Below are 12134 nucleotides of genomic sequence, written 5' to 3'. Positions count from 1 at the left end.
CCACAGAATTGACTGTCCCAGGGGTGAAAACACAGCCCTACCATCTGCCATGGACTGATTCAGACTGCACTAGAACAGGGTGAAGCTCTGGAACACCTGCAACACATTGGTGATATAATTGTGTGGGTCAACATGGCAGAAGTTTTTGAGCAGTGGAAGAAAACAATCTGAATCTTTCTGAAAGCTAGTTTTGCCATAAAACAAAGTAAGGTAAAGGGACCAGCACAGGAGATCCAGTTTTCAGGAATAAAATGGCAAGATGGGTGTTGTCAGATCCCAATGGACATTATTAATAAGATAACAGTAATGTCTGCACTAACTAACAAAAAAGAAACGCAAGCTTTTTTAGGTGTTGTGGTGTTTTGGAGAACGCATATTCCAAATTACAGCCTAATTATAAGCCCTCTCTCTCTTTATAGCCTTAAGCTGCACCAAGGGATGTTTAGGTTGGACATCAGTAACAATTTCTTCACGGAAAGAGTGATGAGACATTGGACTGGGCTGCCCAGGGAGATGGTGTAGCCACTTTCCCCGGAGGTGTTCAAGGAAAGACTGAATGTGGCACTCAGTGCCATGGTCTAGTTGACATGGTGGTGTTCGGTCACAGGTTGGACTCGATGATCCCAGAGGTCTTTTCCAACCTAACTGTGACTCCGTGAAATGCCCCGTAAGAGGACCGATTTCAAATGCGGGTCGGAGGGCTCGGTGCCCCGGCGGGGAGCCAGTGTGGTGGTTCTCGCTGTGGGTGCAGAGTTCATGTCCTTCACAGTGACTGGTATGGGGCTATTTCGGTAAAGCCCTCGCGGAGCGCAGTGGCTGCGCCCTGCTGCCAGGGCTCGCTCTGTCGCTCGAGAGGGGGGAACCCAGCGCCGGCTGGGGCCGAGCGGGGCCGCCGGGATCACCCGCCGGACCAGGCCTGGGCTGGGAGCGCCGCGGGGGCGGGGCCGCCACGGCTGCGTTTGTCCCTCGGCGGCCGCCGTAGCGGGCGCGCTTTCCGCCGCCGCGGGTTTTGGTAGCGCCATGAGCCTGTGGGCCGACAAGCACCGGCCCGGTGCCCTCAGCCGCCTCGACTTCCACCGCGAGCAGGCGGCGCGGCTCCGCAACCTGGTCAGTGAGGCAGGCACGGGCGCCCGGGGCCGCCGCGCTCCGGCAGCTTCCCCACCGGGGAGGGAACTGCCCGCGGCCCTGCGGCCTCCGGGTCCTCTCCTCCCCGCAGGGAGGGTCCCTCGGGAGCTGGGATTCCGCCTCAGTATGGGGGAGAACTTCTCTGCTGTGCGGGGGACCGCGCACTGGAACAGGCTGTCCAGAAAGGTTATGGAGTCTCCCTCACGGCAGATATCCAGGAACCATCTGGATGCAATGTGCGCTGGGATGGCCCTGCCTGAGCAGAGAGGTTGGATCAGATGAACCACTGGGGTCCCTTCCAGCCTGACTTCATTTAAACACAGGCTACCTTTTACACCTTTGCCTGTATTCAAATCTTGAAAGTGAAACTCCGAAGTAATTCTCTCTCTCTCTCTCTCTCTCTCTCTTTCTCTCTCTCTCTCTCTTAAATGTGTCTGTTTTAATCTTTCTTTAAAGCCTTTTTACCGTGTGTTTATTGCAGCTGTCATTCTAGTAACCCTGGAAAAGCATGTAAATGCTGGGATGGTTTTTTTGAGGGTTTTGTTGTTTGTTGGTTTGTTTGGGGTAATTTTTTGTGGGATGAAGTGTTTGAAGTGAAAAAAGTTACACATGTTCTATAGGAAATGTTACTGCAGGAAAGGGATTCAGCAATTTTAAGTCTATGTACTATGTTATCATGGAGCTGGAAGAGTCATTTAACATAAACTTGGGTGAGAATGGAAGAATGCATACTCTTTTCTAAAGGAAATACTCTTGTAACTAACTAATCTTGTTGCTTTTTGTTCAGGTTCAGTGTGGTGACTTTCCTCATCTGTTGGTGTATGGACCATCAGGAGCTGGAAAAAAGACAAGAATAATGTGCTTGTTAAGGGAATTGTATGGTGCAGGAGTGGAGAAACTGAGGATTGAGCATCAGAGTATAACGGTAAAAAAAATAAGTCTCCCATCTGCTGTGAAGTAATATGGATATACTGACAGGTTTCTTTTGTGAGCCTCTGTATTTTTTTGAGTTTTAAAACTAATTTTTTTCCCCACTCAGTATATTCAAACTTCTTTATGTAATTAATCATACTGGTTTGGTTATATGAACAAGTAGTTTTCCAAATGTTCTTGTTCCTTAGGTCTTCAGGATGTGGGGTTCTCTGTTTTCTGTGCCTGGCTGGCTGTTCTTATGTGTTATTTTGTTTGGGGTGGGGGTTTTAATTTTTTGTCTACAGGTTGGTTTGGACAGTAGCATCTGTCATGACAGACTAGTTCTGAATTAAATGTATAGAATTTAATTTGTCTGTAGAAATAAGGGTTATTTTTTAAATTCTTAGCACTGCTTTTTGCATATATGCAAGTTTTACCTTGTTTTCTCATTCTCGTAGTGGCAATTTCAGCATTAGCAAAAAAAAAAAAACAATTTAAATTTTATCTGCCCTGATCTTAGGCATTTATATATTACCTCTTAAAAATCCTTGCTGTAGGAGGCTTAGCCAGCAAGGAATTATCAGGCTTCATTGATAAATAGGTTATTTAATGTTTTCTTTTTAATTCACAGTGGTGGAATAAATAATATATTTAATCTGGATGATAGAAATGTAGAATATATTTAACTGTTCGGACCTCAATTCGGTGCTGCTATAAATAGTAATGTTTTCTTCAAACAAAGTAGAGACTTGAAATTCTTTGGCAGGAGAAGTTAATAGCCACTTCGGGCTTGTCCAGCAATTTTGCCTCCAAAACATTTCTTTGGGTGGGCAGAGTGTCACTTATTTTGAACAACTGATACCAGTAATGATTCTTCTTTTACAAAACTCTGGAGTAACTGGAGTATGCAGTAATACATAGCAGGTGTTGCTATAATAATCATTGCTGCTATTTTACAGGTGGATGATGTGTCAGTACTCCTTTTTTCCTTTGGAGGTGGGGTTGGAGGCATAGGAGATACGCAAGTCCAGTGTCTCAGCAGTTCTTTGATCTCTGAGACTCTTGGTTTGCCTGTTGTAGTCTGTAAGATAGATTTTTAGAACACTTCCTGAAACTTAACATGCTTAATTTCTGTATAGGCACCTTCTAAAAAGAAGATTGAAATTAGCACCATTGCAAGTAATTATCACCTTGAAGTTAACCCAAGGTAAGTGTACAGTAAAAATGCCTCACTTCCAAGGTAAGCTAATGGTCATGTTGTAGGTGGTTTCAGCCTGGACATATGAGGGACTGATTGCCCAGTCTGTTGCCTGAGCAAATTAGATAATGGTTTATGGGTTTGATCTGCAAATGAGAATGGGGAGAGGATTTTTAATTGAACAACTCTAAATGAACAGAAATTGGGATTGCTGCATACTAAAGATGCTAATGTTCTGCTTAACTAACCACATAAGCATGCTCTTGTTGAGGACTGGGTAACAAACAATTCTGGATTCATAGACTTAACCATTTCAGTTGATATTGAGAAGTTTTATTGGAACTAACACCTCCATACTGTTAGTTCTCTTACAAGTACAAAACCAAAAGAATTCGAAAGTAAGCAGGATTTGCCCGGTAACTATTCAAATAAAGCGTTTGAAGTACAAGAAAGAACACCACCAAAAAATACTGTGAATCCTGTCTTCAGTGAGGTCAGATGTTGATTTAAACAACAGAAGCTATAATGTGGTACTATATGTCTTCTTTGGCAGTTGTGAAATTGTAATAGTTCACTGACTGATAAATTCATTGACCCAAAGTAAATACTTGTATTTGCCTGAAACCTGTAATGTTGCTTTAAGTCGCATAAGAGTGAATGTCACTGTGCACTGGGAGACCTTGGTTATGTTGGCTTTGTTGTCTGTGTTGCACTTGTGAGATAACGTGTATCCCGAAGTAACTTTGTGCTTACTGCTAAACCTTTGCTCATGCTGCTTTGCATTTTAGAAGCTATTCTCATGTGCCAGATCCCCTTAAAAATCTTGTTCTGCAGCTAATCTGTGTATTGATTAGTGAATATCTGCTGGTGTTCTAAAACAGACACAAATAATTAATAGTTTTTCAATAAAAGCTGAGAGTTTTATTGGTAGTTAACTGAATATGTCACTTTGATTGTATAAAATGCGTCACCATTAAGTCTTCTGCTCTGATAACCTGATACTACTAATACTTCTTCTGTTACACTGCAGAGAGTACTTAGAGCTTGAAACATAGATTTCACAGAATATTCTGAATTGAAAGAGACCCAAGGGATCATCGAGTCCAACTCTTAAGTGAATGGCTCATATGGGGATTGAACCCACAACCTTGGTGTTATTAGCACCGTGCTCTAACCAACTAAGCTAATCTCATATAAAATAATCGTATTTCACCTTAAATACAAAAATCCTGAAAGTGTAGAATTAGCGTAGTAGTTGTTGTACATAATAGTAGTGCTGAGTTTTGATTAAGAATCAATATATTGATTCATAGCCTTTAAGTGTCAAGCAATTGTCATGTTTTTGTCTGACCAGACAGTAAACCTGCCTGTGCTGTACTATCGCCTGTGAAATTTGACTGAGTTATAATACAGTGAAATGATGTTGTGCGTCTTGAGTAACATGGAATGTGATAAATGGCTAACAGGGAAAGGAAATGAATTTCTGGGAAGGACGCTGCAGATACTGACTGTGTTATGAAACTTAAATTTAGTTAACATTAGATAGAAATGTAATATTTAACATAAATGTTCTTCTTCCTTCAAAAGGAGGATATTGTCTGAATTCCAAAGTGTTGTCTTCTGGTCACTTGACTAGCTTGGGTAGATGCTTTAAAATGGGTTCTGCTGAATTAGTGCATCCTTAAAGAATAAGGAGCAATAAAAATCAAATGCTTGTCTGGTAACTGCCTTTGTTTATTGTTTTTCTAGAATGTTTGATGTGATCACATGATACCAAGGATAATCTTTTGCCTTGAAATTATATCTCTGGGTTCTCTGTTGCTGCAGAAAATAATTTATATATTAGAACACTATTTTAATCACTTTCCATTTCTAACAGCTGGCATAGCTCATAAGTAGAACTGCAGTTAGAAGGCTTGTTTCATTTTGATTACAGCACAAATACAAAAGCAAAGATCTGCTGCCTTGCTGAAGGACAGAGCTCTGCAGTCCAAGTCAGTGTAGCCCATGGAGTATTTTGTGAATCGTTGAGCATATACGCCTTTCTCTGCTCTGCTGCCTTCTCCTTGGCAATAATGGAGAAGGTCTGGTTGAGTGGTGAAGAGAACAGTGCAGACAAATGTCTTTTCATTTGCTTGCCAGTGAAATATAGCAGAGCTACTGCTGCTTCTGTGAAGGCAATTGTCTGGGATGCTAAATAGGCAGTGGTTTTTTCCCCTTTTTCTTTGCATTTTTGGTGATCCACCTTGCAAGTCAGTAGTCCCCTCTGGCTGTCAAATCTGAGTCAAGCTAGCTGAGCTACTATAACGTGGGGACTGAGAAACCTGTGCAATGCTACTGTAGTGGATAGTGGAGAGAAGGGGCAAGAGGAATTTCCCCATGTTTTACTGCCTTCCTAGAGGAAAAAAGCAAACCTAATGCTGTAATAGTATCTCAGTATCAGTGTTTTACTAGTACCTTGGAACTTCAGTGTGTCTACCATTCAAGTGTGCATTAAGAATTTAGGTTGTTCGTGGCATGACATCTAGTTTTTGGTGGGGAAAAAAAAACCCTGCTTTTGAGTCCATTGAATCAGGCATCCTATTATGTTGTTAGACTTAATTGTTCTTTCCATAATGAGTGAAAGTGTTCACATTGTCTGTCCAGGTTATAGGTAACAAAAGTTTAGATTTCTTATCCCAGAAGAATAAGTTCTATTTTTATGAGTTAATTTGACAATGGTTTCATTACTCTTCAATACAGTGCTACTAATCCAGCTGCGCCTGCATAAGCTTTGGGTTGTTCTTGTTACTGGGAGGGTAACTTTGAACAAAGTATGTGTGTTGAGCTTAATTCTAACCCTAGCAGCTTCTGAATTTTGTTGAGTCAGTTGATCAGGGGGTTGGTTAGGGGGATATATTTTATATGCAATATAAAGTTGTTTTAAAACAAGATTTATTCAAACTCCTGTTACAGTGATGCGGGAAACAATGACCGTGTAGTAATTCAGGAACTCTTGAAGACAGTAGCACAGTCCCAACAGCTTGAGACAAGTACTCAGCGAGATTTTAAAGGTGAGTAGAACAGTTAAAACCAGTGAAGGGCTTTTGAGACTTGGGATTTTTTTCAGAAATTTTATCTCATTGTGTCATGTGTGTACCTTCATGCATTATGCAGGTAAAAACAAACCTATTCCCATTTAGAAGATTTTTATCCATAGTGTACAGAGGGACACTTGGTAAGAAAATGAAGAGACTTTCATTGAATTTTCCAAGATGCTTGTTTTTCCTCCCAATGACTAACTTGAAAGCAAAATCAGAACTATATAATGGGATTTTAGGAGAAAGGGAATCTTGATAGATAGAAGAGCAGAAATTAGCTGAAAATGTTCATGGATTTAGTACTCTGTCACATTTTCCTACTGTTCTGTCTAGCTGTTCTCAGAAAGTACTGTTTGACCTGAGCTGCTAGACACTGATTGTCTCTATCAGTTATTGATGTATATATCCTTACAGCTGCAGTTATACTATATCCCTCAAAGTATCTTGTAAGCTGGCTGATATTGCTAGGCTGTGTGTATAACCAGAAGTGGAAGAAGAATACTGGGATGACTTGTTCCTCCAGGCTCTGGGCAATTCAGAGTATTGAAATGAGCCATCTATCAGTTGCCTATGGAGGAACCTGCAGAAGATAGCTGGTTAGGTTGGCTGCTTCGTATTAGGTGTCTCCTGATGGTTGTGAAGCATTTTTTAAATACGTTTTTCTTTTTTTCTTTAAAAGACCATGGAAAGGTGCTGCAACTACAATAAGGCAGCTTTTTACTATTCCTTTGTCAGGCTAAGACATTGGCTTTTAGATAGAAAATGTATTGAGGCGAGTCTTCAAGTAATTTTTGCTTTTTGATATATCCTTATGCCATAACTTCTCCTCCATTTCTCACTTCAAAACTCCTATAAGAAGTTACTGTACTAGGTATCAGGGTGAAAGCTGCTACACCTATCTGGATTATTTCTTGGCACTGAAGCATTGCAGGCCCTGCTCTGAAGAAATTGCCATTCCAGGACGTGAATATAGTGTGTGAGAGAGCAGATTGTACAGTCAAAAAAGGAGCGTGGGTTATCTTAATCTTTATTTTCCTGCCTGTGGGATCATACTGCCGCCTTCTACTTATTGTCGTTTATTCTGGTATTATCACTTGTGTGTCGAAAGTATTTGTTTTCTTAGAAAGATTTGATATTAATACAAAACCTCACTATTTTTAATCCTTTTTCCAGTGGTGCTGTTAACAGAAGTTGACAAACTCACTAAAGATGCTCAGCATGCTTTGCGAAGAACAATGGAGAAATACATGGCGACATGCAGGTTGATCCTGTGCTGCAACTCCATGTCAAAAATTATAGGACCTATTCAAAGCAGATGCCTGGCTATACGAGTGCCTGCTCCCAGCATTGAAGATGTATGTTAAAATAGAAGCAAATATAAATTATTTAAAAATCCTACTAGATAAGTTCTTGCTGTGGACTTACGAGATATTTTACTTTCACATAGTGACCTAGCTTTTCTTTGTGGTGAGTGACTTGTCAAACATGGCTTATGAAAGACTGGTCCATTTCTGGTCCAGGAATCTTTCTCTCAGCAGAATATGTAGTTGCTGAATGGTTTGCTAAGTGTTGTACTCCCTGATATCTGTTTTCCATCCATCTAGATCTGCCTTGTCTTGTCCAGTGTGTGTAAGAAAGAAGGCCTGACTCTTCCTCAGGAACTAGCTCAAAGGATTGCAGAGAAATCTGGCAGGAATCTTCGGAAGGCACTACTTATGTGTGAGTGCTGCAGAGTACAACAGTAAGTCACCACAAAAATTAATGTAAATTATGCTGTCAGACACATGAATTACCTTACTTCTAAGGCCATGCTAGAATAGGTGACAATTTGCTCTGATATTAATTTTTAAAAAATTTATTACTATGTAGGTATCCTTTTACTGCTGATCAAGACATTCCTGAGATGGACTGGGAAGTTTACTTGAGAGAAACTGCGAATGCCATTGTTGGTCAACAGACACCACAAAGGTAGGTGAATGGACTTGTTTAGAATTATAAATGATGTTTTTGGTGTGTTCTGGAACCTAAAAAAGAAGGTTGAATTTAAAAAATGTGTCATCTTTAGTTATGTGTAATTTTTTTTTAATTCTACTGGAGGTGGTACTTTGCAGCCAGAGGAAGTGAGCTTTAAAATTGCCAGAGGACACTGAATGAATATCAGGAAATGAAAAGCTATTGCTTTTCCCTATTGAAGCTTAGTAATCAAAAGTGAGCATAGGCTTAGTTGCATGTTGTGTTTTCTGTCTTTTTTTTGGTGGGGGGCATGAAATGTCACTTAATTTAAATGCTTGTAGTGTCTGACCTGATACCAAAAGCTGAGCATTGGTAACTGTGTCACTTTGGCCACCTAATAATCTTACCCCTTTTTATAAACAAGGAAACAGAAAAACAGCATAAAGAAATCCTGTGGTGCTAATCAATTTTGTTTGTGTCTCCTCAGTAATCTTATGCATAAATAATAACTTAGATATGAAGAGGAATTAAAGGAACACAAGCCTGAGACAAATTCTAATAGCCTTGTAGCTTCTAGATTAACTGAGACCATTGTAACTAGAGTATATGTAACTTGTCTTTTGAGTAAAACGTGATATGCAGCATTGAATTGAAATTGCCTTGTGCAATGCTTTTGGGTTTAAAATAACATGCAAAGCCAAAAGCAGAAAAGAAACTTTGCTTGGTTGACTTTTTCCTGAAACATATTTCACAAGTGGTGAAAATACGTTAGAATGCGTTGGGGTCATACTTCTCATATTTTGTGGTGTCTTTCCCACAGGCTTTTAGAGGTCCGTGGACGGCTTTATGAACTCTTGACACATTGCATTCCTCCTGAGATTATAATGAAGGTAATTCAGCTGTCCAGCTCTTATTGTGTTGTAAATATGAATGCTATGACAGTCCCAACTAGAGTTAAAAAAAACAAAACAACACCAAAACATCACAAATTATTCGAATATTCATGGAAAGCTGTGTCCTTTCCAAATAGACATGAATCACCATCCGTGGAGGTGTTCAGAAAACTAGTACACTTGGCACTTTGTGATATGGATTAGTAGGCCTGATGGTATTTGATCAAAGGTTGTACTTGATCATCTTGGTCCTATTTTATAGACTTAATGACTATATGATTCTCTAGGCTATGATATGTTTTCATATCAAATCAAATAAGATTTTTTTTATAAAAGTTTTGTTGTTAGAAATTCAGTATTTGCTATGTCCTAGTGGAGAGATGTGCTGAAGGATGCTAGAGCAGCAGGCCTTTTCAAAGACAGAAGTCATCTTGAGAGGAAAAAAGCAAGTGGGACATGTATGTTCTTATTTTTAGCATGATGAAAGGATGCTGAAGACATCTAGAGCAGAACAAAGATTAAAGATAATGTTTGCAGCTTAACCTAGGTGGACTCTGCCTTCAGATATAATTTTTTTTTCCACATTAACTGATTTCTGTTTTCTGACATTTTTGGTAGTTAGATGTTTCTTTAACCTTCATTTCTTATGGTAGGTTAGTGCATCCTGTGTTGCTATGTTGGGGAGGCAAAAGGTGCATATTCTCTACCCTCTCCATTTTCATAAACTTGAAATGATCTAGAGATACTTCTCACTTAATCCTGACTGCTTTAGTACAGATGGATTTGCAATGATTTATTGCTGTCTGTGATCTAAAATAATGCGTTTGGGGGTTTTGTAATGACTAAAGTATTGTGGTCAAGTTGTATTGTGTCTGCACATAAATATGTACGTAAATATAAACAGATATATTTAATTCTAAATAAGCCCTTTCCTTGTTTTTTTTTATAAATGCTGTTTCTCTTTGTGCTCGATAGAAGCACTCTTTGTGCTGCCAAGATAGAAGTAAGTGGTTTTAATACACTTGCTATCTTGGTAAGAATTCTCCCCAGAGCCATGTGCCTCCATGCAGTAGAGGTTACAGTATTTGGAGATGAGATTAATTTATTTTCTTTATTAAGGCATAAATAGTTCCAGTAAATTATTCTTGAATGTTTCTGCTGTTGGATTAATGAGTAAACTATTGTCATAGCTTGGCTATTTTCAGAGAAAGAAGGTTATCCTCTTAACAAAAAATATCTGATTTTTCAAATACTGTCCTGTTTTTTCCTTTTTTCCCATTTTAGGGCCTCCTGACAGAACTTCTAAATAACTGTGATGGACAACTGAAAGGAGAAGTTGCACAGATGGCGGCCTTCTATGAACACCGCCTGCAACTGGGCAGCAAAGCCATTTATCATCTGGAAGCATTTGTTGCAAAGTTTATGGCAATTTACAAGAAGTTCATGGAGGACGGGCTAGATGACATGATGTTCTAACTGATACCTGAAGTTGTACACAGAATGTTGCGTCAAGATACCAATAATGTAGCAAATGCCTACTTGTTGGTGCTTGATTGCATGTGGGTCTAGTTCTAAGTCAAATATTTTTATTTTACTGTTTAATAAAGCAGTGTTTGCTCAGCTTTAGAAACCAGATGGAGTGTTCGACAGCCACAAATCCATCTTTAGATGCATACAAAATACATTGGCCTTTCAGAAAGACAACACGTTGCCTTGGAAGATGTATAAGATCATAGTTGCTTTGCAGTATTTGTAAGCTGACATTAAGAAGAGAGAACACAGATGCTGCGTGCTTGGTTTTTGTTTGTTAATCACAGATGGGCAGGGCTGTAATAAAAAAATGCTTTTTCCATGTTGTGGTAAGTTCCAGCTTGAACATGTATTTCCTGCCTGCTGATCTATACATCTTACTGTTTGTCTGGCTTTTTTTTTTTTCTTAGCCACGTTGTTTTCTGTGGTGCGCTCACACAGAATGTTTTCTGACATTTTTTTCTTTGTAAGCAGTTGTGTTGAATTTGTGGATGAACAGACTTTTGTGTTGCTTGTAAATCATGTTGACCCCAGGGAACATCTTGTTTAGAAGAATTATACCTATATAAAGCAAGTCCACTTGCTGTCTGATACTTTCACCTCAAAATACATAATGCTGTTCAAGTAAAGGTTATTCCTTTAACTATTTTTTAGCGAAGGATAAAGTTTTGGCTTTTAACAGATATTTTTTCACCTCTTAAATTGATATGTGACATTTTTAAAGTGGCAAAAATAAATTGTAGAAAATATGAACAAATGAAATGCTGAATTGGTGTTTTATACTGTCTGTGATATTCTTTGCTTTGACACAGACATCTTTCAGAAAGGTGGGATAACCCACACATGCTCTGAGACTAAAGGGAGACACTGAAGTTTAAAAAATCCAAACAAATGCAAGCAACAAGAAAAAGAAAAAAACCCCAACCTCCCAAAATAGTAATAATAATACTAGAAAGCCAACAACACCTGTCTGCAAATCTTTCAGATGTTTATATACTATGGTAACCTAAAAATTACTGAATTCATGACCTTTATTACTTCACTGTGCTAATTTAGGCTATTACTAGATAATATTTAAAGCTAAAGTGAATTAAATACTGTTTCCTGTTCCCTTCCCCCTCCTCTTTTTCTCCAGGAAAGGGTTTAATATTTGAGGCTTTTTTTGTTAGAGGTAGTTACACATAATGGCAGTTGTTTTGGAAGCTAGGGCCTCCCCACTGACAATTCATAAAAAAATCTCACTAGTTATTAGTAACTCTGTCATCCCCTTTAAAATGTACAAAAGGCAGCATTAATCCCAAAAGAGGCAGTGTTGCTGCTGTTCTTGGGAATTTGACCATTGGATGTGTGGTGTTAATGCACAGCTTACCTTTGGGTTCAAACTGTGCTGGCCTGCTTCATGCTCAACTGTTCTCGTGAAGAAGTAGAAGATGGAATTTTTTC

At 39.2% G+C, this 12134-nt stretch overlaps 1 protein-coding gene across 1 annotated transcript; it reads left to right on the top strand.

Annotated features, from left to right (window-relative positions):
• The first annotated feature begins 955 nt into the window (after window positions 1-955).
• RFC3 (replication factor C subunit 3) lies at window positions 956-11460 on the top strand. The gene is made up of 9 exons (XM_051778901.1): window positions 956-1107; window positions 1913-2050; window positions 3177-3244; window positions 6191-6288; window positions 7489-7670; window positions 7920-8056; window positions 8185-8283; window positions 9089-9158; window positions 10446-11460. The coding sequence occupies exons 1-9, from the start codon at window positions 1021-1023 to the stop codon at window positions 10635-10637; spliced, it is 1071 nt and encodes a 356-aa protein (XP_051634861.1). The 5' UTR covers window positions 956-1020; the 3' UTR covers window positions 10638-11460.
• Window positions 11461-12134: the final 674 nt, after the last annotated feature.

Source organism: Manacus candei, unplaced genomic scaffold (genome assembly GCF_025592945.1).
Source record: "Manacus candei isolate 608988 ecotype Guabito, Panama unplaced genomic scaffold, ASM2559294v1 h1tg000014l, whole genome shotgun sequence".
Taxonomy (NCBI): domain Eukaryota; kingdom Metazoa; phylum Chordata; class Aves; order Passeriformes; family Pipridae; genus Manacus; species Manacus candei.
This window is presented reverse-complemented; position numbering and strand designations above follow the sequence as displayed.